The sequence below is a fragment of the Myxocyprinus asiaticus genome, chromosome 3 (genome assembly GCF_019703515.2).
Source record: "Myxocyprinus asiaticus isolate MX2 ecotype Aquarium Trade chromosome 3, UBuf_Myxa_2, whole genome shotgun sequence".
NCBI lineage: Eukaryota > Metazoa > Chordata > Actinopteri > Cypriniformes > Catostomidae > Myxocyprinus > Myxocyprinus asiaticus.
In genome coordinates this window covers 63,372,075-63,399,043 of record NC_059346.1, presented here as the reverse complement: position 1 = coordinate 63,399,043, position 26,969 = coordinate 63,372,075, and the positions used below count along the sequence as shown (strand labels likewise).

Genomic DNA, 26,969 nt, shown 5'->3' with positions numbered 1-26,969 from the left:
TGTGGAGATATATTTTGGATAAATAGTTGTTTCAAGAGGAAGTCCTATGTTTTTAAAGAGCCGGGGGTGTGGTCAATATAATTCTATATATGATGTAATAATGAGAGAATGTGTGTAACAACAACAACAACAACAATAACTAAATAATTACAGTATATTAATAATGATAAATCTTAAGTCAAAATAATATGCAATAACACTAATAATGCAATAAATAACAATTAAAAGTTAATAAACATAATAATAATAATAATAATAATAATAATAATAATAACAATATTTGAAATTTATATGCACTATAATGTTGTAAAAAATAATATCACATTATGAGATGATGAAAATATTACAGAAATATACATTTAAAAAAACATTTTTGTTTATACATGAAAAACAATAACCCCAAAAAGGTAAAGAACATAAAGATATATCATAGAATTAATGTATTTTTATTTTACAACACATTAGGGCCCAAATAATACATTTCATATTTATTGTTATTTTTAGTTAGAGCTTTTATTGTAATTTCACAGCTTGCAAAACTCATGGAAATATTGCAAACATAGGGACTTTTGACTCGAAGGCAGCTGCCTTCTAAGAAAATTATGCCAAATTATTTTAGATAAAGATTGGTGTCAGAGATTCTAAAGTATATGTAAGGGACCCCCTTTTCAATATTTTTAACAAAATATTTGACTATCTTACTCATTGTTCCTCTCCCCAGCCTCTGAAACCTTATTAGGGATCAATATGTATAAATAAATAAATATATAAGAAGAATTGTATTGTTTTCAGTTATTATGTATATATGTATTGTGTAAATGTTAACGTATATGATGGCGATTGATGAGTGCTGCCGCCTGCTGGTCGCTCTCATCACTGCTATAAACCATCAGCGCTTTACATGAGCCACTCAATCCACGCGCAGCGGCACCACGAGCAGAGCGGAATGAAACCGAGAGACGCGCGTGTCCTGCTGCCGCTGCTGCTCGCGCTTTGTGCGAGCGGAACCGGCGGCGGAGGAAAACTGGACGAGGACCAGGAGAAGAGAAGCGACGCGGAGAGTCCGTGTGAGGTGAAGACCGTGACCGTGTCCACGCTGCCCGTGCTCCGGGAGAATGAGTTCAGCTTCACGGGTGCAGGATCCGGGAGTATCGCCGGAGGAGAGTCCAGACTCTTGCTTTTCGTCAGGACTGACCTGCCGGGGCGCATCGCGGTTCTGGATGATCTGGACAACACGGCGCTGCCGTACTTCACCCTAGGTGAGAACAATTCGCTGTCCATCACATCTAGTGCTGAACTCAGAGATGAGAGGTGTGAGGTGGTTTCTGAATGCTGCTTTTGTTGGTCCTCCAGTCTGTTTCATTTGCACACTGGATCTAAGAAGGAGAAAGTGGGATGTTTGGCTTTCGAAATATTTGTTTTATTGTCTTTCTCGTAGCATGCTTTCTTCAAAAGCAAAAAAAAAAAAAAAAAAAAAAAAAAGAAAGAAAGAAACAGAGTCTGACAATTGCATTCTTGAATGGTTGTTAGGTTCAGCAAAGAAGCTCTTCTTATCAAGAACCATTTTGCACTGTATTCTAGAGGGTTCAGAGTTCTTGAATTGAGCTATAATATTCTGCGGAGGTAAAAAAAAAAAAAAAAAAAAAAAAAAAAATTATTGTTGTTTCATTATTGGTTCTTCAGATCTGTGTTTTGGTTTCTGACTTTTGTAAAGCACCAGTGCATAGATAGCTTTAAGTAGAGAATTATAAAAGTTCTCGTACTGCATCAGGCTATGAAACTGGTTTTACTTTCACATTGATGTTCCCTTTGTTAAGGGTTAATAAAGGTGTTCATTAATGACTAATAAGTCATTTACAAATGAATTATAAATCACTGATATGCAGTTATAGCAACATGCATTAATATGGTAACTTTCATGCTATACATGCCAAATATTGCCAGTTTGAACTTACATGTTATAAATGCTTAATAAATACACTTACTCATATTAATAAAAACATAAATGCCCTAATTCATGGTTTGTGTCACAATACAGCAAAAAATATACACTATTAGACTATTATAGTGAGATTAAAAGGAGGGATTATATGTGTTGATTAGTGTAATGTCCTGACTCGTGTCGTCACTTTCCTTGTCACGTTGATGTAAAAAAAATATACTACTCTGAGCGCTTTCCCAACTTACCTGTCCTTGTTATCTAAAGTCCTCTGAAAAAAACCCCTACACTTTTCAGGTCTTCATGCTCATCCACCGTATACTGTGTATCACATAAAAAAGCCTGGTGACGTTACATATTTTTCTAATGTTCATATCTCCTTAATAACTCCTTAATAAAGGCCTCATAGGTGTATACTTTACATTAGGGTACATTTTTACAGGTTACTAATGTTGAATACATGTTATAAAGCAATTATAACATGTGAGGAAAAAGGGCTCACAATTTGTCAGGTATTGTATTAAAGTCACCCTTTTTATCCATGTTGTTATAACCATATATAACTGGTTAATAATGCATGAATTAAATGAAATATTAGTTATTAATAACCCCTTTATAAACCCTTTGCAAAGGGAACATTATAGTGTTACCTTGTTTGTTCCTGGTGCGCACCTCATCTACAGAGCTTATGAAAATGTTTATTATGTGACTGTTTGTTTGATATGCAGTGAAAAGTCCTGTGATATATAACAATCATGTCCAACACCTGAAATGAAGTATATTATGATGGCTTTAAGGTGTTGTAATGTGTTGCTGTGTGGATCATGTTCCATAACTGTTTAATGTCAGTGGTGTGTGAGCGCTGCCATTCTACATCTTAGGTGAGATTTATAAAAAACACTTTTAGCCGTGTCTGGTTCTTGAGTTGCAGCTATTGTGGTCTTTGGAGATGTATTAATGCTATTTTCTTTGTACGTGTGTTTTTTTGGGATGTCTTACATAGAATTATTGTCTTTCAAATGAATACGCTGTGTAGTTTGTTTTCCGTTTTTAAGTGTACTTCATGCAAAGATGATGTAGGATACAGCAACTTTTTTGACCGTTGGTCACATATACATTTATTTCTTTATAGAAACGGCATGTTATCCTATGCATTGATTGAAATTATAAGGAATTTTGCCTTCAAAAATGGCCAGGTGCATTTCTGAGTAAACAGCCAAATATGGCAGCATGAATTAAACACCTCCACATGACATGCTATCCATCAAGTTTTCAGAAGCTATTTCTATAGCTGTATGGCAGTTGTCCATAGTCAAACTATATATATTTACAGATAGAAAGATTTGTTGATGCGTAAATGGATTTAAAAAAATATCTTGAAGTTTCATAATAGGTTCTTCAGATCAGTTTATTGGTTTCATGTGTTATATGAAGCATCTGCGCAAAGATGGTTTTCTGAAGACTTTGTGAAGAAAAGTCCTATTGCATTAGACTGAAAATTACAGCCTTTGATTTTTTAAGTGAATATTTTAAAAGTGAATGAAAGCTGGTTTTACTGGTGTGCATTTTAGACAAACAATAACGTTTCTAGAGTTATAATGTGCATTTTTGCTTTATAATCTGCACATGCAGTAAATGTAGTTGTGAGGAGTCACAACCATAGCCTGATATAAAGTATATTTTGATGACTGCACTGTTTTGCAATGTGTTCCTGTGCCGATTAAGGTCCATAACTGTATCACAGCTCCCTATTAATCTGTTTAGCATGCAAATATTGTGCATAATGCTGAAGATTCACTTGCAGATATAACACATTTTGTCTTATAACAGTACAGTCAGTGCAAACATTGAATGGAAAGCAGTAATTGCAACTGCTCTGTATTGATCACTGTGTTACCCTTTCACCCATATATAGAATTTCAGTTACACTCAAATACAATATTGATGTTGACTTCTACTGGAAGGAAAAAAAAAAAAAAAAAAGAAAAGAAGGAAAAAGGTGAATATCATTATACATGTGTATCATATGATCCCACATGATTTCTGCATGTTGTGCAGTACATTGTTTGGATGCAATGCATGGTTTGCCAATGGAGACAAATGTTGTTTAAAAGCACAGTAAAGCCATATGGCGGTATATGACATGGGACACATGACTCATGACTCATATCATGACTCTTTTTATTATCAACATAAATGTGTTAGGTTAAATTGTGTCCCTTGGGTGCTGTAACAGGTCACATTTTCTGTAAATCTTGTCACCTTTTTGGCCTTTAGTAGTTCATTTTAAACGATCCCGCAGTGTGACACATACATTTTTGAAATTACAAATATTCCATGTAGTCTCTCAACTAGAATGAACTCATAAAAGCTAAATTAATAATAATTACCATGGCAAGAATTAGTATGTGAACCCTTTGGAATTACCTGCTTTTACTGTATACATAAATTTATCTTAAAATCTGGTTTGATCTTCATCTAAGTTACAATATTGAACAAACACAATCTGTTTGAACTAATAACGCACAGATTTTTGTATTGTTCTTGTACATATTTAATACATTTTTCAAACATTCACAGTGTAGGTTGGGAAAATTATGTGAACCTTTAGGCTAATGAAGTCAACAAAAGCTAATTAGATTCAAGAGTTGGCAAACCTGGCATCCAATTCATGAGATGAGATTGGAAGTGTGGTTTAGCTTATAAAAAGCACTAAAACATTTTGAGTTTGCTACTTATAAGAAGCATCTGCTGATGTGGACCATGCCTCACAAAAAAGAGATATCAGAAGACATACGATCAATAATTGTTTCTTTGTATAAAGCTGGAAAGGGTTACAAAGTTATCACGAAGAGCTTAGATATTCATTTTCCACAGTTAGAAAAATTGTCTATAAATGGAGAAGATTTAGTACTGTGGCTGCTCTCCCTAGAAGTGGCTGTCCAGCCAAGATGACTCAAAGGGCACACCGCAGAATGCTCAGTGTGGTAAAAAAGAACCCTAGAGTGACAGCTAAAGACTTGAAGGAATCATTGTTTCATGAGTCTGTATGGAAAACATTAAACAGGCATGGTGTCCATGGCAGGACAACAAAAACATTGCTGTTCACCTGAAGTCTACATTAACACTCCACAATGCTACTGGGAAAATGTTTTGTGGACTGATGAAACAAAGACTGAACTGTTTGGGAAGAACACGCAGCACTACATATGTCGTAAAAAGGGCACCGCATACCAACAATAAAACATCATCCCAGCGGTGAAGTACGGTGGAGGGAGCATTGAATATGGGGCTGCTTTGCTACTTCAGGTCCTAGATTGCTTGCCATCATCAAGGGAAAAAATAATTCAACATATACTACAGGATAATGTCAGGGTGGCTGTGTGCCAGCTGATGCTCAGGAGAATTTGGGTGATTCAGCAGAACAATTAACTTAAACATCTAAGTAAATCTACTACAGAATGGCTTCAAAAAAAGAAAATCCACCTTTTGGAGTGGCCCAGTCAGAGCCCAGACCTTAACCCAATAGAGATGCAGTTGAATCAGAATCAGAATCAGAATCAGCTTTATTGCCAAGTATGCTTACACAAACAAGGAATTTGTCTTGGTGACAGGAGCTTCCATTGTATAACAATATGAAAACAATACAAAAACAGCAGCAAGATATAGATAATAATAAAAAATAAAAAATAAAACTAATTATACACATACATACAGACACACACATACATACATACACACAGACACATGGGTAGTGCAAATCTAATACAATCTGTTATGTACAGTGTAAATACAAACCTGTTATGTACAGTGCAAATGTTTTTTTTTTTTTTTTTTCAGAGGAATGAAATGGCAGAAGAGGTTGGATGTGTTAGATAAATATAAGAAAGAGTAAACTGTGTATTGCACATAGTTATTGCTCAATGGGGCAATTTAACTGTTCATGAGATGGATAGCCTGAGGGGAAAAAACTGTTGCTGTGTCTGACGGTTCTGGTGCTCAGTGCTTTGAAGCGTCGGCCAGAAGGCAACAGTTCAAAAAGGTAGTGGGCAGGGTGAGTGGGGTCCAGAGTGATTTTTCCAGCCTTTTTCCTCACTCTGGAAGTGTATAGTTCTTGAAGGGGGGGCAGGGGGCAACCAATAATCCTCTTTGTAATCCGAACTGTCCTTTGTAGTCTTCTGATATCTGATTTCGTAGCTGAACCAAACCAGACAGTTATTGAAGTGCAGAGGACAGACTCAGTGACTGCTAAGTAGAACTGTATCAGCAGCGCCTGTGGCAGGTTGAATTTCCTCAGCTGGTGAAGGAAGTACAACCTCTGCTGGGCCTTTTTCACAATGTCAGTGTGGGTCTCCCACTTCAGGTCCTGTGAGATGGTAGTGCCCAGGAACCTGAATGACTCCATTGCTGCCACGGTGCTGTTTAGAATGGTGAGGGGGGTCAGTGTTGGGGGGTTCCTCCTAAAGTCCACAATCATCTCCACCGTTTTGAGCGTGTTCAGCTCAAGGTTGTTTTGGCTGCACCAGACAGCCAGCTGTTCAACCTCCCTTCTGTATGCAGACTCATCGTAATCTCGGATGAGGCCGATGATTGTGGTGTCGTCTGCAAACTTCAGGAGCTTAACAGAGGGGTCCTTGGCGATGCAGTTATTGGTGTAGAGGGAGAAGAGTAGTGGGGAGAGCACACATCCCTGGGGGGCACTAGTGCTGATTGTACATGTGCTAGAAGTGAGTTTCCCCTGTCTCACAAGCTGCTGCCTGTCCGTCAGAAAGCTGGTAATCCACTGACAGATAGACATGGGAACAGAGTGTTGGTGTAATTTATTCTGGAGTATAGCTGGGATGATGGTGAATGACCTCAAGAGAACTGTTCACATCTGACATCCTAAGAATATGGCTGAACTGAAGCAGTTCTTTAAGGAAGAATGGTCCGAAATTCCTTCTGAGCATTGTGCAGGTCTAATCCGAAGCTACCAGAAATGCTTGGTTGAAGTTATTGCTGCCAAAGGAGGATCAACCAGTTATTGAATCCAAGGGTTCACTTACATTTTCCACAGCACTGTGGATGTTTAAATGGGATGTTTTCAATAAAGACATGAAATATTATAATTGTTTGTGTGTTGTTACCTTAAGCACATTGTGCTTTGTCTGTACTTGTGACTCTGATGAAGATGAGATCACATTTTATGACCAATTCATGCAGAAAACCAGCTTATTCCAAAAGGTTCACATACTTTTTCTTGCCACTGTATATAAGAATTAGCAAAACCTTGTTGTTAATAGGAGTGTGTCATACCACAGAAACTGCATGTAAATTCCCTAGCAACCACACAGATCACCCTAGCGACCGCAGAGCAATGCCCTAGCAACCACCCACAGCACCATAGCAACCCCCAGAACATCCAAGCAACTACCTAGCAATGCCTTAGTAACCACCCAAATCACCTTACCAACCACCTATCATCAATCTCGCAACCACCCTCAATGCCCTAGTATTGTGGTGTGAGTTTTGAGCTGCAGGAACAAAATAGTGAACAAATTCACAAACGTCCCATCCGGAATACAATTAGGAGTGGAGAGGTGTCCATCGAAACTGATTACCAGAAAGAAAAACAGACTTACAGTGAGTTGAAATAAAAGCAGCTGGCAGCTTCAAAGCACATGCAGCTGAAGTGAATGAGTGTATACCAGTCTACATCTCTCATTATTGACAGTTCTCTGTTTTTTTTTTTTTTCAGTTCTCCGACCTTTTAAGCATCCAGTGAATTAGTTGACCTTTTCTACAGTGTCACTATGTCAGCCCTTGGAAAATGGATTTAGGCAGGACTGTCTAAATCAACTTTGCAAAGGTGGCTAATTTTACTCTGGCTCCTTTGGCCAAGTGACCCGTGCCGAGCTGAATCTAGACTGCAGTGCTTGGGCAATCAGCTGGGAGATAGCCAGCGGTTTTGGGATTGTGGTGATGAAATATCAGTGAAAGCCAACTTATGAGGAATGCTGTATTAAAATAGAGGTTTAGTTACATGTGTCAACTGCTCTGTAATAAAAATGAATATACAGTATATGCCTGTACTGAAAACCTACAGTCCGACTCCATCAGCAGTTCATGCTGAAAAATAAGGGAATGGTTGGAAGTATTGATCACTGACAAAGCAGCACTGCTCCTTTTTGTATTAACTTCATGTTTGTGGTCCATCAAGATTTATGCACAACAGACAGTATTGACACTGAAGAAGGTGTGTCAGCAGAAAACAACTTTAATCTTGAAGGTCCACAGCATTTTAATGATGTTTGCCAAGTCAAGCATCACTTTTACTATTTCTTATGCTTATTTCTTATGCGATGAATTACACACCCTAAGTATTAAATTAATGTGTAACTTGTTGTGTACCTGTGTAACTTTCTGCATACATAAAATACTAATTCTTGATATCAGGAATGGAATTACCACTAGTGAAAATGTTAGTTTTGATATCAGTAATCATGTTCTCACTAGTAAAAAAGTTAATCTTGATATCAAAAATGGAATTTCAACTAGTAAAAGCTGAAATTTTCTAGCAAATTTTCACAATGATCTGTCATTCACTCCTGTTCAAAACACAATTACAGATATCTATAATACATTTTGTACTAGTTAAAATACCATATATATATATATATATATATATATATATATATATATATATATATATATATATATATATATATATACTTCTTGTAAAAATATATATTTTTGATATCAATAATTACATTGTTACTAGTGCAAATGTCAATTCCTAATATCAGCATCTGAACTAGTAAAAATTATAATTTTTAATATCTGTTATTTGGTTTAGACAAGTGGCAATGTTTCTTTGAGATATCATTAATGTTATTTAACTAGTAAGAAAGAATTTCTGAGATTTCTTTAATTAGCTTCTCTTCAATTTAATTATGTTTGAAATAATACCAAATCTAAGATGTTGAAATAAAAGTTCAGATATAAAATATATATATATATATATATATATATATATTTTTATTAGTTTTATTAGTAATTTAGGTAGCACTTTCCAAAAAGGTTCCATTTGTCAACATTAGTTAACTACATTAGTTGAACTAACTAACTAATGAACAATACCTTTACAGCATTTATTAATTTTGGTTAATGTTAATTTCAACATATACTAAAAGATTTTTTTTTTTTAAATCAAAAGTTGTATGTGTTAACATTAGTTAATGCACTGTGAACTACATGAACTAGCAATGAGCAAATTTATTTTTATTAACTAGCATAAAAAAATATGAATAAATACTGTAAAAATATATATTGTTCATTGTTAGTTCATGATACCTAATCCATTAACTATTGTTAATGAATGGAAACTTATTGTAAATTGTTACCGTAATTAAATAGTTGATATCAGGAATTGATATTTGCACTAATAACAATATAATTTGGAATATATATATATATATATATATATATATATATATATATATATATATATATATATATATATATATAAAAATAGCATTTTTACTATTAAGATGTACATAGCTGATATCTGTATTTGAAATTTCAACTAGTACAAATTTAATTATAGTATATATATCTGTCATTTCATTTTGAACAGGACAGATCGTTGTGAAATTATGCTAGAGAAAATGCAGTTACAGATATCAATATGATACAGATATTTTTTTTTACTAGTTGTATTCCATTTTTCATATCAAGAATGGGTATTTCCATGAGTAATGACGTCATTTTTTATATCAAGATTTAAAGTGTACTAGTGCAAATGTAAAGGCAAGCACCACATGCATTTTTTTTAACAAAAACTTAATGGCTATGATGCAAATCACATGTAGTTCAAATGTATGTTTTTGCATTCGTTTAGTTATTTAGAAAGAAAATCAACAAACTATTGACAGGTGGCAGAAGAAACAATTTAGCATTTACCTCTCAGCATGCTTTCTCAAAACTGCTGAATAAAAAGCATAAAGAGAGAGAGAGAGAGAGAGAGAGAGAGAGAGAGAGAGATAAAGAGAGAGAGAGAGAGATCTACTGAACATCATTTGCTCAAAACTGATGAATTAATCTACATAACTTATACACACACACACACACACACATACACACACACACACACACACACACACACACACACATATATGTATATATATATATATATATATATATATATATATATATTGATACCAATACTGATACTTCTATTAAATAATTTTTTTTTTATTATTATTATTATTATTTCTTGGGATAAAATAGGTAATTTAAAATATTTTTTTGTCATAATTCAAGTCATTTTTTTTTTTTTTTTTTTCACATTTGTGAGCCTAAATAGAAAATTATTAGACTTCTGTTTTGTTTACCCTTACAAAAATTAACCATGGTTTCACTACAGTAACTATAGTTTAACCATGTTATTTAGTTAAACCATAGTTCCCACACAATTACCCATGGTTACTACTAAAATATTACTGTAGTAAAACCATGGTTAACTATTTGTTTTATTTTTTTTTATTAACAACAATTATACACAAACTCATTATAAGAAATGTCACCTTTAGATATGTTGTTATTGTAGTGTGAATTTACTCCAGAAGCTGTTTCTCTGATTTGCTCTCATTACTCTACAAGGCGCTGATCCCTCTTGTTTGAATGAGTCTTGTGATCAGTATTTTTGATACAACATCAGTATCGGAAGTATCAATACTTTAGGATTGATCCGCCCATCCCTAATTAAAACAGTCAAAACTGAAAATTCTGTTATTTGTCTTGAAATAAAATCAGTCCTACCACAGAGTAAACTTTACCTCTGTGCTGTTTATATTCCACCTCATGACTCTGCCTATTACTTAGAGCAGACGGATATCTTACACTTCCAGTCCAGAGGAAATATCCTCATATGTGGGGATGTAATGCAAGGACTGGGAGGGGAATTTATTATGTAAATATTGTCAATAACGGTCACGTACTCGGTGCCACCATGTTTCAGTCCCCATCAATTACCACACCAAGATACAGTTATGATAGTTTAGTGAACACAAATGGAAAGCAAATGTTAAAGCTCTGTAAAGGATTAGGACTGTACATCATTAATGACAGAACCAGGGGAGATTCTCTTGGTAGATTCACATACTCTCCAGATCAGGAGCCAGTGTGGTCGATTATTCAATAATAGATATTGATCCAAACTTTATTAGTGCATTTACAGTCAGACCTCAACTCCCCATTTCTGATCACTGTCAAAGAGTGCTTTACTTGAAACAACCATGTGAAAAGACCAACAATCCTCCCCTTGAATCTGAAAAACTGTTTCCTTTAAACCCAAACTCAAATGGAACCAATCCAACCTTGAAAACTTGAACAATTCTATTATATTAAAAATTCTGGGTGATTTTATGTCCACTGATTTCACCCCAGATATTAATGGAATTAATTTAGCAACAAACAACCTTAATCATATGTTTGAAACATTGGCTTCTTTATCTAACATTAAAAAACTAAACAAATATATAACAAATAATAATAATAATAATAATAATAATAATAAAGATGTGTGGTTTGATAACGAATGCAAATGTTGCAGAATAGGACTAAGAAGGCTTTCTAACAAAAAAACATAATGAACCAGACAATAAGGGTTTTTTACTCAAACTGTCTGAAGAATTACAAAAGACTTATATGCAACAAAAGAAACATTTTTAAATCCAAAATTGATTAAATTAATGAATCAATACACCAAAACACTTTTTGGAATCTCTATAAGAAATGTGAAACCCCTCAAATCAGTCTCCCCCGTCTCTTCAGAGTGGCTCAATTTGGAAATCTTACTTCAAAAATCGTTATCAAAAAATGGAACCCACAGACCTCAACCGGCCTCAAAGAAAAATAAAGCAAAAACTAGAAGATTTTAAAACAAACAATTAAAAATGATCAAAATCCATAGGATACCTTTATAACAATGTCAGAAATAATAGAGCATATTAAAGATGTCCACATGCTTTCTTTAATTTAACAAGACAACATTAGCAACGAAATGCATAAACTCAGCAGCCCCAACATAATCAAAGTTAAATTAGTCAAAATATTCAATCTGTTTTTTTGGTCTGGTATCTTCCCTGAGATCTGGTCTGAAGGACTGATCACCCCTATATTTAAAAAAGGAGATACATTTGACCCTAATAATGACTGTGGTATTTGCGTGGGCAGTACACTTGGAAAGCTGTTCTGCAGTAATAATAACCAAAACAGTGCACATCCGACCACATTTATTCTCTTCATACTCTAATTAACAAAAACATCAATGACAAACAAAGTAAATATTTGCATGTTTTTTTAGATTTTAAAAAAGCATTCAGCTCAATTTGGCACAATGGTTAATTTGATAAACTTCTTCAAATTGGCACTGGTGGAAAAACATTTGATATTATACAATCCCTGTATGCAAACCGTAAATGTGCAATCAAAATGAGAAATCACAGAACGTTATTCTTCCAGCAGGGATGTGGAGTGAGACAGGGATGCAGTCTGAGTCTAACCCGATTTAACATCTATATAAATGATTTTGCAGCAGTATCCCTGGCCTCGCTCTACATGACACTGAGTTCAAATGTCTGCTGTATGCAGATGATTTAGTCCTGCTGTCTCCCACAGCAGAGGGTCTTCAGCAGAGCTTGTCCCTGCTGGAGGAGTACTGTCAGGAGCGGCCCCTTACAGTCAACCTTGACATAACCAGAGTCATTGTATTCCAGAAGAAGGCCAGATCTCAGGGAAACAAATACCAGTTCAGCTACAGAGGAGAGGTCCTACAGCACAGCACCAGCTACAGTTATATGGGCATTGAGATCGGTGCATTTGGGGGTTTCGGTCTGGCTGTAAAAGCATAGAGTGAATTATACAACTCAATCATTAAAGCAATTCTATTATATGGATGTGAAATTTGGGGACCAGTCTGAAATTTTCAAAATTGGGATAAAACTGCAGTAGAAAAAATTCAATTGTAATTTGCAAAGAATATTTTTTGGGGTACATAGAGGTACTTCCAATACCGGCTGCAGGATTGAATTAGGCTTATATCTCCTAAACATTGAAATACAGAAGAGAATCTGTTCAATTCTGGCATCACCTCCATCAGTCTGATCCCAAGTCTATAACATATAAAGCCCTCCTCGCCAATGAGATCCCACCAGTGTCTCATCCTCTAAATACACTAGCTCTTGATTTCACTCCACTGGCTACCTGTAACTGCCCGCATCAAATTCAAGGCTTTGACTCTGGCTTTCAAGACAGCCAAAGGAACCGCACCCTCTTACTTCAATTCACTTCTTCATGTCTATACTCAAATTCACTCTCTACGGTCTATGAATGAGCGACGCTTGGTGGTCCCATCACAAAGAGGCTCAAAGTCTATTTCACAATCGTTCACTTTCTCTGCTCCTCTGTGGTGGAATGAACTTTCAACCTACACACGATCTGCTTTTACCTTCTCAGCATTCAAGAACCAGCTGAAAACACGTCTGTTCCGCGAGCACTTAACCAACCCACACTGAATGTACTTACCAATGCACGCAACATGCTCTTAATGTACAAAAAAAAATGCTTTTGTGCTAGCATCTTTACTACTCCAGCCACTGTGAGAACTTGGCAGTCCTATCCTGCAGATGTTGTTAAACTTTGTATGACAAATTGCTTGCTATGTGTCTCATTTGTAAGTCCCCACCAAGAGCGAACCACATTATAGCGATCACAAGGAGGTTACCCTGTGTGACTCTACCCTCCCTAGCAACCGGGCCAATTTGGTTGCTTAGGAGACCCGGCTGGAGTCACTCAGCAGGCCCTGGGATTTGAGCTAGTGAGCTCCAGGGGTGGTAGCCAGCATCTTTACCACTGAGCTATCCTGGCCCCCTCCCTTAAATCATTATTAAAGACATTGAGATACTCATCTAAAAGATACTCATGATAATACATTAAAAACTCAATTTGATCTCCAAAACAAACTCCAATGTTATTCGGCCCTAAATAGAACCACAAAATTGGCAAAGTACTTATCAATTAAACAATTTAAAGAGAGAAAAATCCTCTCAAAATACAGATTAAGTGATTGTAACGGGGGTTAAAATGGCAAAGGAGGAGGCGGGAACCGGCTGAACATTCAAAGTAATATTTAATGTAAAATTAAAACAAAGAGACAAAATGCAAACGCACACACATCAGCTGCGTGTGGCTCTTTCTCCCTCAAACTGCCACATCCAGCTAACTTTATCCCTCTCCTCGGCGGATTAGCCCGATTGGGGGAGGGCGTGCGTAGATACGGCCCGGCCCCTTCCTCCTCCTTATCACACTCCTCCCACCTTTGCCTCAGGCTGGGGAACCCCCGGCATGATGTACATCCCCCCCTCCTTTCTTTTTCCCTCAACCACTTCTCCACTTTCTGGCGGATGACAGCCGCTCCTCCCCAGGTGGACAGCAGTGAGTCCTCTGGCCCCTAGTGGATGGAACACCCCTCTGCATTCTGGCGGCCGGCAGCGAGCCACTCCGCCCCTGGCAGCGGCTCCACCGCTCTAGGCGGCCGGCAGCGAGCCCCTCCTCCCTTCGCAGATGGCAGCTGTTCCTCCGCCTTCCCGGGTTTTGGCACCAATGTAACAGTATAAAAGGATGGGGAAGGTATTAATGAAAGTAATATTTTATGTAAAATTAAAACATAAAGACACAAAACACAAAGGCACACATGGCAGCTGCGTGTGTCTCTCTCTCTCTCGAACTGCTGCATCTGGCTGCCTTTATCCCTCTCCTTGGCTGATTAGCCCTTGGCTGGGGGCTGGGTGTGCGTAGTCACGGCCCCGCCTTCCTCCTCGTCACACTGATCATGATCTAGAAATAGAGAGAGGAAGACATAAGAAAGCCTGGACACAGAGAGAGCAGAGAATATGCAGACACTGCAACCTAAAGCAAATAGAGGATGAGAAACACTTTCTTCTCATCTGTCCCAAGTACCACACTGTGAGAGAAATGTTTTCCCCAAATTTGAAACACTGAATCCATCATTCCTTATACTCAGTGATCCAGAGAAAATCCCCTATACTGTATACTTAGAGAAGTCGACAGCACAGCTGCACTAGCTGCTAAATATGTGTCTGCCATTCACACTATTAGACATGACTAATTCACTGTATACATTTAATTAATATTGTGTATATTCTCCTATTTTGTATTTTTATTTTACATAATCATTCTTAGTCTTTAAATGTTTTTAAAAAAATCCATTACTACTAATTTTTGTATTTATTATTGTATTATTATCTTATTAGATACTATTATCTTAACAGTTTGTGTTTACATAACCTTAAAATGCTTTGGCAACACTATACTCCAATTGTCATGCCAATAAAGCTGAATTGAAATTGAATTGAATAGAGAGAGAGAGAGAGAGAGAGAGAGAGAGAGAGAGAGAGAGAGAGAGAGAGAGCACTCAGACATGATTTATTACCTGAAACACGAGAGAATGTTGAGAAAGGCGGAGAGAACATTAAAAAAAGACAAGATTGAAGTTTTTATCCTTTTTGCTTTTTGTCTGGTATTTTCTATTCAAGGCGAGGAATTTAAAGAGCAGATACAGCAATAATGCATGAAAACATAACTGATGAGTCTTTTCTGATTAAGTGTATTTTGGCTGGGTAGTATTGTTAAACTAAGTATATCTCAATAATTTTTGGCCTTTAGATGAAGGGCTGATATTCAATCTTGGTATTATTTGCTCTGAAATTGCTTAAAAAACCTATTATGGTTTTTAAACGTGCCTAATTTTGTTCTAAAGGTCTCATACAATAGATTTACATGCATCAAAGGTCAAAAAAACACTTCACTTTGCTCATAATTTAAACTGCAGCATTACCTTGTTTTCCCAATGTCAAAAACGACTCGTTCAATGATCCGTTCTAAAGGATTCATTCTAAACTCCTCCTTTCAGAGAGCCTACTCTGCTCTGATTGGTCAGATGTCCCAGTCTGTTGTGATTGGTCTACCACTTAGTGTAGTGTTTGAGGGCAGGTCAAAGCTGTTCGTGAGCAGCCAATGAAGACCAGTGGTGGGTTTTTTGTTACCAAATTACATAGGTTAGTACAGGAAGTAAGCCTCGAATTACTAATGTCTCGTTTCAGATGGGGTGGAGGAGAGATGTCAGGAGAATTGTAAGCAGAGGTTTATATAGTCCTACTCGCAGGCTGTGATTTGTCAGATTAAAATTAACATGCTCGTCCCGAACCTCTGTTAATTAACTCCATTTCAGTAGTACGTATGTTAATGTAATCTTGTATAGAAGAGGTCAACTTATTTGGCTTACTGTCCGTATACTGGAGGGCTCGGAGCTCGAGACTCGACTCGAGTCCTAATTACTCCCAAAAAGGCGTTAAGGTGGAAAATCAGTACCATGACAATGGCAGGAAATATTTAGGACAGCAAGCTGGCAACAATTCTATATGGTAAATTGGCTTAGCAAATACTTTAGATAATTTGTTCTTCACCACCCCCACCCCCAAAATCTATATAGAGGGAACGCTTTACGCATTTGTTTGAAGGTGCGTTCTTGTACGATGGCTGGTCGAGGGGGGCTACACTGCGATTCGAACGGGAGACCACCACTCATCATAGAAGTGGACGGGCTCAAGGCATTCAAATGGGGAAGGTGAAAACATGAGTTGGCTTGCACTGCTTTCGAAAGGGAGGGCTCACAATGTGATTTGAATGGGAGACTGCTCTAAAGAGAGAGTGGTTTAGCTCATGGCATTCGAATGGGTATGCCCAGCATGCAATCGAAAGGGGAAGGTGAGAACGAGGATTGGCTTGCGCTGCGTTCGAAAGGAAGGGCTCACACTGTGATTCGAACGGGAGACTGCCCTAAAGAGAGAAAGGTTTAGCTCGCGACATTCGAACGGGTAATCCCAGCATGCAATCAAACGGGGAAGGTGAGAACGAGGGTTGGCTTGCGCTGCGTTTGGAAGGGAGGGCTCACACTGTGAATTGAAAGGGAGATTGCTCTAAAGAGAGAGTGGTTTGGCACGTGGCATTGGAATGGGTAAGCCCAGCATGCAAGCAGGTCGACCGTAAATTGAATGTCCCTTTTTAACTTGATCTGTTTTGCTTTGTTTAATGAAAAGTCTGATTGTTTCGTTGTCTATGATTTGCAGGTCTGAGAAGGTGGGATGGATGTTGGGTGGGATGAATTGTGTATTGACAGTGATTTCTGAGCAATGCAGAAAGCCAAAGAAGGCTGAGATAAACATACCATTGAGCGTGCAAGCTGTGTATACTGAATAGTAACCAAGGCAGAGGGTTGTTAGGCATTTTGTTAAGATATCGATGGTTAGAGGCATTTTGGTGCCTGAGTGTTTAATGAGCAGAGAAATTTGGGGGTTATTGATTGCTGGGGTGGATTTGCCGAATATTGATTTATGAAAAAGGACGCCGCTCATATAGCCTTTGGTGGTATCTGGTTAAATGTCTTTGAATTGGTTTAGGAATTAAATGAATGGTGAAATGGATAATATGCTGTAGTAGAACCATTATTAAGCGCAGTATATATAACCCCCCAAATTGGGTGAAGGAAATGCCAAATCGAAGGCTGACAGAAGTGCTAGATAATGGTAAACTGCATTGGAACAGCCGGCTTTCGGAGGCAGCCTCACGCGAGGGCCTGCTCTGGGTGGAAGGTTTGGACGAAGGACTTTTATGCAGCTATAGGGGGCTGTAGCATGATATTTTGCATCTAATCAGCTGGCTTACAGGGGCAGCCTCACGTAAGGGCCCGATCCTGGTGGAAGGTTTATGATAAAGGACCTGTGTACGGCCGTAGGGAGTTGTACCATAGGTATACTGTCAGATTGGCTGGCTTGTGGAGGTAGCCTCACTCAAAAGTCTACCCAGAGACAGGGAATTATGGTGATTGAATAGAACAGGAGGAGGTGGTGACCGCCATCTCCTGTAATGCTCGTTGCAGCTGCTGAGAAGCGAAGACAAAGGGCTTCAGCAGAAGCATGGTAAAACGCTGCTACGTTTGTAGAGTAAGTGGGCCTCCTGCGGGAGTGTAGTTTAAAGTACTGTTGCCGCAGTTGATTGAGTATTTGGGGGCATGGTAAAGGGGCTCCTGTGGGAGCGTTGCTGTGTTTCCATTGCTGTAGATGCACATCTATAAATTTATGGAACTTAGGAATTGAAAGTGCCTGTGGAGAAAATAGAAATAACTGTATACACACCTGTAAGGTAAGTGAAAGTTTAGTTAGGAAAACCTAGCCATTATATTTATACACACCTGCAAGGAAAGCCAAAGGTTAGTAAAGATAAACATGATGATTACGTTTGATTACGTTCATTTAGAGCATTTATTTGCAACTGTTCAAAATAACAAAAAATATTTTGTGCATTCAGACCTCGAATAATGCAAAGAAAACAAGTTCATATTCATTTATAAACAACACAATACTAATGATTTAACTTAGAAAGAGTTCAGAAATCAATATTTGGTAGAATAACCCTGATTTTCAATCACAGCTTTCATGCGTCTTGGCATGCTCTCTATCAGTCTTTCAAATTGCTGTTGGGTGACTTTATGCCTCTCCTGGCGTATACAGTAAATACAAGCAGCTCGGCTTTGTTTGATGGTTGTGGCCATCCATCTAATTCTTGATCACATTCCAGAGATTTTCAATGGGGTTCAGGTCTGGCGATTGGGTTGATCCGGTGGTCCTCCATCAACACCTTGATTGAAATGTCTGTGTGGCATGGAGCATTGTCCTACTGGAAAAACCAATCCTCAGAGGAAAATTGTCAGAGCAGAAGGAAGCACGTATTCTACCAGAATAACCTTAGATGTGGCTTGAGTCATGTGTCCTTTACAAAGACGAATCTGCCTTGCTGAAGCACCCCCAGATCATCACCGATCCCCACGAAATTTCACATTGGGTGCGAGACACTGCGACTTGAAAGTCTCTCCAGGTCTCCCTCTAACCATTAGATGACCAGGTTGAGGATCGGTGATGATCTGGGGGTGCTTCAGCAAGGCTGGAATCAGGCAGATTCGTCTTTGTAAAGGACACATGACTCAAGCCACGTAAATTAAATATGTGAATTTACATATGTACATGAGATTTTTATTTACATTATTGCACTATGGGGGAGTCCTGTAGGCAGTTTAATAGTTCATGTGGAAAATAGCCTGAGGGTAAAAACTGTTCTTGTGCCTGGATGTCCTGGCGCTCAGTGCTCTGTAGCGCCGACCAGAGGGCAAAAGTTCAAAGAGGGAGTGGACAGTGTGTGGGGTCCTGAGTGATTCTACCTGCATGTTTCCTCACTCTGGAGACGTACAGGTCTTGGAGGGTGGGCAGGGGGTTACCAATAATCCTCTCTAGAGAGACCTGAAAATGGCTGACCACCGACAGAGCTTGAGAGGATCTGCAGAGAAGAATGGCAGAAATTCCACAAATATAAGTGTGCAAAGCTTGTCGCATCATACACTAAAAGACTTGAGGCTGTAATTGCTGCCAAAGGTGCTTCACATAAGTACTGAGTTAAGGGTCAAATTACTTATGTCAATGTGATATTTCAGTTTTTACTTTTTAATAAATTTGCAGTTATATAAAAAACATCTGGTTTTTGCTTTGTCATTATGGGGTATGGAGTCTAGATTGATGTGAAAAAAAAAAAAATTAAATAATTTGAGCATAACGCCTCTCACACTGGACTCGGAACCAGAGTGTAAACGGCGCTTATTTTTTACAGCGCACATGTTAACAGGTTAGAGCATTCACATGGGAAGTGTCAGCAGCATGTTGGAGTGGCGCATGTGCGGGGCGTAAACCTCAGTGCAGTGGGAGTTTCGGCATCGAGTCTATTTTCTGCGCTGTTCACGCTCAATTAAAGTGCCAGTGCACTGTTGATGGACATCATGAAGATGAGCTGACAGGAAAAAAACAGATATTGCACAGAATAAGCATGCATTTGTAGTCTAGTGAGATTTTTTTTATTAATTGTAGCTTGTAGCAAAACCAAATAAAATAATAAAAAATGTAAAATGACACAAAAACAAAATATAGATGCAAGCAGCAATTACGGGGCCAAGCCCCTGATGGCCTATATGGCCTACATGACCCTCAGAGTGTCTATGGTGTATTTTGCAAATGCACACTGGTTTACAAGTCATCCCATGCAGGGTTCAAACCTGTACCTTTCTGTATTACAACCCCATGCACAATCCACTGAACCATGCTGCCTCATGTTTGACAGCCACCAGAGTGTCATACCATGCTGACAGTAAGCACAGCGAAACACAGCAGTTACCATGATCAACTTCATATTGATGCAACATTTCAACAAATATGAAAATCAAAATTCAATTAGCCCTGCAACCACTCAGTAAGCTCAATACAAAGAGCTCCAGTACAAGCAACATCAACACAGATGATCTGCCTGGGTGGGGATTCAAATCCATAACATTTTGAATTCAACCCCAACACTTAACACAGTGTGCCACTTAGCTGACATGGCTTACTGATGTCAATGAGACATGCCAAGGTTAGAGTCAGCACACAGAACAGTTGGCTATCTTTTGAACTATAGGTGGCACTGTCTCCAAATAGTTCAGGTATCCTGACATAATGTTGATGATGCTTAACCAATTTCTTTTAAATTCAACAATGCTTTCAAAAGAAATATATGCTCTCCTCTTGATGATTCAAATGAACCTACACCTTTCCATTCCACAGGTCAGTGTGCTATCCACTGCATCACACTGCCACAACATTGACACTCAACAAAGGGACATACCAAACTTAGAGGAATCACAGCCAAGCATAACAGTAACCACTGTAAAATTTGTATTCATGTAACTTTTCAACAAAGATGAAAATCTACATTTAATTGGGGAAAATCCTAGAAAATATTAAGTAAGCACAACGCAAAGATCTCCGTAACAACAGTAGGGCTGCAACTAATGATTATTTTGATAATCAACTAATCTAATGATTATTAGTACGATAATTCAACTATTCGGCCGATTATTGCAATGATTAATCATTAGTTTTAACTGACTATTCAGCTTGTGCTCAGTTAAAAGTTTGTATTAAATGTGCTTACTGTGCAATACAGAGAATAAAATCATCTTTTAAAAATACCTCTAAATGACATTCAAGTGAAGGAAAAAAATACTTTATTGTTTAATTCGTTAAAAAATTCACTGCAAAAATTCAAGTGTTTTTGTCTTGTTTTCCATTTAAAATTATCTAAAAATCCTTAAAACAAGATACATTTACTTGAGAAGCAACATATAAGATATTTATACTTGTTTTAAAGAATTTATCTTGAATATAAGTGCATTTTGTATATACAGTAAGTGTATTTTTTCACTTGTTTATACTTCTGCCAGTGCAGTAAAGACAAAATATACTCATATTCAAGATACATTCTCTGAAAGCAAGTCTAAATATCTTATATGTTGTTTCTCAGGTAAATGTATCTTTTTTTAAGGATTTTTAGATATTTTAAAATATTAAAATATTATATTCAACATTCTCCGATAACATTTTTTCTTCTGCAGTGTAGCTCCTGAAGTAAAAGTACTTACGGAGTTTTAGATATTTATATTGGAAAACAAACAAAAAAAGATACATCTAAAACCATATTTTATTTATTTATTTATTTTTTATTTTATTTTTTTCTGCATTTTATAATGGTCTATGACTACACTCTCACACCTTTTTGGGACTTCAATTCATCTTTAACTCACAAAAAAACAAACTAGCTCTTCTTAATAGAGCTTGTCTTCATGATAAGATACACACCGTGACACATATATTATGATTCACTACGTTGCGAGCCATCACGTTATAACCTAGCTGCAGTGCGCGCGCACGTGAGGGATGAGCATCTCCACACAAGTGTATCATGTTTATCATGCCGGGTTCACACATCCTCCGTGAGCTCAGGCAGTTTATTAATTATTCCCTTTATTAAGTTATTTTATTGAGTTTACTTGCATGCAGACATGTAAATTGTAGTGTACTGTAGGTTCGATTTGAATAATTTTGGTTTGCTTTTGTGTCTTTCCATAACCTCCTGATTATTTTAGTGTTGTACTACACCCTGAGCCACTGAGCTCAGCATGAGCCGTGCTGCAAAAATAGGCTCAATGCCAAAACTATCTGCTCACTGCCGCATCTGGGACGCTACACCTCGCACTCACGCTTGCGAGAGAGTAATCAGACAAAAAAAAAAAAATAATTATGTCTCTTCAACAAAAGGTTCAAAAGATACACCCAAAAGAAAAGTGATTTAAAAAATAAAAAAAAATTACATGGTGGTGGCGCTATAGAGTATGGCCTAGAGACCCCAAGTTTGGTATGGGGGCTATAACTTCATATTGAAATAATTTTTCAACAAAGATCAAAATCAAAATTCAATTTGCCCTGCAATCTTTGAGTAAGTACAGTACAAAGAGCTCCAGAGAAATCAAACCAAATGACCTGCCTAGTTGGAGACTCGAACCCATAACTTTAAGAATTATAGTCCAGTACTTAACACACTGTGCCACTCATTTGACATGCTCAATAAATAGCAAAGAGACAAACTGAGTTTAGAGTAAGCACACAAGTGTGGGTTATATTTTTAACTATATGTGTGCTGTCTTCAAACAGCTCAGGTACCCTCAGGACTCGATGTCGAAGACGCATCTCAATTTTCATTCAAATCTGACAAAGCATTCAAAAAAATAAAATTTTTATAATAATATTCAAAATGGTGGAGAGCCGATATAAAACACAACTGAAAGAAGGAACAGTCTGGAGACAATGTTCATTGCAACTTCTAAGTTGTTTTCAACTCGCTCAGAACTGGGCTTGAACTGGTGACCTTTTGATCTTCACGGAACACAGGTGCATTACAGATATCACTGTACTATGAAGCCATACACTGTAGAAGTGCTAAAGGGACATACTAAGCTGAGAGTCATTAGGTTTTAAATAATAAATAAATAAATAAACAAGCTTTTAGCTAAAATTGTATAAGCATTTTGACCACTATGTGGCACTGTCTCCAAACTGCTCAGGTATCCTCAGGACATGATGTTCATGATTTTGGGACATACGGTTCAAAAATTATGGGCAAAAATAGCCATTTTCAAATTTCTTGACCAAACTCTGCATGAAATTAAAATGAAGTCATATCTGTGCATCTCGGTCTGGAGATTATTTCAGACCAAGTTTAAAGGATGTGAAATGTTTAAACTGTGAACGTCATAATCCAAGATCTGTAATGGATGAAGTTTTAATGCAAGGGGTCCATTGGAATCATCAGGAGGAGAGTAATCAGACAATTATGAATAGACAATTAGAATTATGTCTCTAGGACAAACGGTTCAAAAGATATGCCCCCAAAAATGTGAATTTTTCACATGGTGGTGGCGATATTGAGTATGTCCTAGAGAGTCCAAATTTGGTATGGGGGCTATTTATGACCACCCCTATCATTGTGCGTAATTTCATAATTTTGCTACGTGTGGTTCTATGGGCTACCATAGACTCCCAGCCAGAAGATTAATAATAATATGGAAAACTAACGGATGCAATATGGGCTACAGCCTCTTCGAGGCTTGGCCCCTAATAATAATAATAAGAAAACCAATGGATACAATAGGGACTACAGCCTCTTCGAGGCTTGGCCCCTAATTATTTTAATTATTTAGCTTAAGTAGACATAGGGTTTTATCATTTAAATCTACAGTATACTACAAGTCGTAGCCTTAAAATAAAACTACCCTATTATGTACTATAAAATAGAGAGCAGATGTAAAGGGTTAACAGCAACACAAATACACAGCCGAGTGCTAACAGCTGAGGTAAACAAATGCACGTGACAGCACGTGTGGTCTGTAAATTCAACACTTACCTCAGTCTTGTATTGAAAGACACTTGTTATGAAGTGCTCTGTTAACTAATCCTTATACTGTAAACATTTGAGAGTAATAAAGGAAAAAAACGTGGGATGCTGTATCTGGGTGCTGGTGAAGATGGCAAGTGGAAATGCATCCTTTTTGTGATTAAAGTACTCAACACTTAAACGTTTTGGCTGTTGTTTGAACAAAGAGATATCGCTATTCAGTGGTTGTATTATTTTTTTCTGACTATATTATTAAATGTGACCGAGCCAAACCGAGTGATCAAACTGTCTTCTCATGTGCAAAACTACGTTCAGGCTCATCGTCCTCCCCCTCCCACTAAATAATGATTTTTAAAAATGAGCAGAGTTTATTGTGTTGGCTGTCACTACATGAAATAATTCTACAAGGCTGCATTAGATAACACTAGCATCATGTAAATAAGATTTCATGATGATCACGTTTGTAACACTTAACAATAGATCACTCCTGATTACCATTTTATAACTTGATTTTCAGCATAGAGGGAAGCAGTTTCAACAGCAGAAACGCTGCTGGTGTAAAAGCACACGCGTTGTTTGCAGCGAAATTGTCGCGACGCACTGCTCACATGCAGCTTCGACGTGCTATGTGAAAGAGGTGCAAGGCTGCAACAAAATGAGAAAAAAATTAAGGGGTCTGAATACTTTCTGAATGCACTGTGTGTATATATATATATATATATATATATATATATATATATATATATATATATATATATATATTAGGGCTGTCAATCAATTAAAAATTTAATCGAATTAATTACATTTTTGCAGAGAAAGCCTCTCAACTAACAATTTAATAAATAATGATGAAATAATTAGAAATAGTTGTATTTAAATAATTGCAAATAAAATTGATATATTATAGATGAGTAAAGCATTCATAAGACAATATAAAAAGTGGCTTTAGAAACCAATATATTGTTTATTTCCATTATTATTGGCTTTTACAGTTCACAGCAATCCATTTTACAATTGAATTCATAAATCAGTCTGAGACTAATTATAAGGGCTTGTCTAAGAATGCGTCAATGTATGCATTTAAAGCATCTCACTTTGGTTGCTTCACATCATAACCATCCCATTTTAGGTCACTGTTTAGAGTGAAACTTAGTTGGTTTGTATAACACTGAGTTAACCTAGTAACACTGTGTTAGTTTGAAACTTTTGGATTTGCGCTCCATCAAGTGTTTGAACGCAAGAACACGTCCTTATTTTGTGCTTTCTGCTGTCAGTGTGTGTGGTTTGTTCTCGGTATAAGGTGCGTGTTGCCTAAACAGCTGGAGTTTCACTTACTGCCCCCTGGAGAAAACAGGTGGTACTTCATACTTACATTGCTCCAATGGTAGGAAGATTTCTTATGATTAATTGTGTTAATTTTTTTAACTTGTTAGTTTTTATATAATTAATCACACTGAATTAATGCATTAACGTGTCTCTCTGTGTGTGTGTGTGTGTGTGTGTGTGTGTTGAGCTTTACTGATTATTGCACAGTTGATTTAGGCAAACTGCTCTTAAACAAGTGACGCCCTTAATGCTGTAGTGTGTAAACTTTGAGACCACACAGAATATTGTATTATCAGCAAACAATCAGCCACTGTTGCTGGTTAATGCAGCTCGTCGAGGTTCCAGTCCTGCTGATTTCAGATGAAACCAGGAAATGGCACGATTACTCTGTGCACGTTTTGTTTTATAGATTTTTCTAACCTTTTTAAAATGTCACACTAATTGAAAGAGGTTTGTGGATAATTAGTTTTCCCTCCTCAATGCAAGGGCAATAAGCAAAACCTGAAATACACAGTATGAGTACTAATTATTTTGAATTATTTCCTACCATTTTTATCCAGTTAAGCCCTTGATAAAATACACAGTGCAGATGAACTTTTGTTGTCAGTGGTGCAAGTCTACAGAATAGCATATCATTTTAGACAACAGCTCCTTTCCAAATCCTAGTGAGCTGCCAATCTGGCATTTTTAAAGCTTTGAGCACCTGAAATTCTTGACTGCAAGGGGTTTTGAGGGAAAGGAGGAGGCGAGAACCAGCTTGACAACTTAAATAATAATTTAATGAACAACTTAACCAAAAACACACAACCATAAACACACACAGGGCAGCTGCCTGTAATTCTCTCTCTCTCGAACTGTGATCCCCGGCTGCCTTTATCCCTCGCGCGCCACATCAGGCTGATTGGGGACCATCATTCCAGCCCAGCCCCGCCCTCCTCGGCTCTACATTGACCTAGGAGAACTTGGCTATATGAAGAGTGCTGATTATTGGATAAAAATGATCATGGGTATGGTTTGGACGTAATGTTTTTGTATTTTTTTTCCCCAGTAGACAAAAGGGCTTTTTAGACTTGGAATTGTTAACCCAGGGTCCTCCTTAATCCTGGGTAAACAAAATCCTGGGTTATCTTGTTTCATGTTTCACACAATTCATAGTTTTCCCTGGGTTAATAATTAATCCTGGGTACACATGTTCCGAGATTTCACACTGTACATTCTTAAACCCCGGGTAAATGTTCTTATTTGCATATTTGCAGTGTCACTGGTTACTGGTTTCCGTCAGATGGAGAATGTAAACAGCTAACCCTGCTTCATAACCCTGGGTTTAAAGAGATGCTATCCCTTTCAAAATTACAAGTGTGAAATGTTGCTTTACCCAGGGTTAAAAGCAGGGTTTAAAAAGACGATGGCTCTGGGTTAAGCACAGTGTGAATGGTCCTAAAAATAAATAAATAAATAAAATATGCTTCCTGATGTCATACAATGGCAGTGGAAGGTGACCACCTATTCAAGCTTCAAAAGGATGCAAAAGTAGGAAAATTCCATGCAACTAATACCAAGTTCTAAAGGCATACAATACAGTTTGGTAAGAAACAAACAAAAATACAATTTATGTTTTGTGAAAATCTTAACTGACTGTTGCTGGATAGCTCTGATGCATGTTTATCAGAGTGCATGAGATCAGTAGTTCACGCAGCCCCTTTTGTGAGATGGGGCATTCAAGTGATAACTCGTTTTTTTTAACTGGACAACCACAGAGATATTCACAACAGAACACAAG

The 26,969-nt window shown here is 37.4% G+C and overlaps 1 protein-coding gene across 2 annotated transcripts in view; it reads left to right on the top strand.

Moving 5' to 3' along the window:
- The first annotated feature begins 900 nt into the window (after positions 1-900).
- LOC127425941 (astrotactin-2-like) overlaps positions 901-26,969 on the top strand; it is an 829,264-nt gene continuing 803,195 nt past the window's right edge. For both annotated transcript variants that reach the window (XM_051672308.1, XM_051672299.1), the window contains exon 1: positions 901-1,259. In XM_051672308.1, coding sequence (XP_051528268.1) covers positions 902-1,259 — 358 coding nt within the window. In that variant the 5' untranslated portion in view covers position 901. The remainder of the gene's footprint in view (positions 1,260-26,969) is intronic.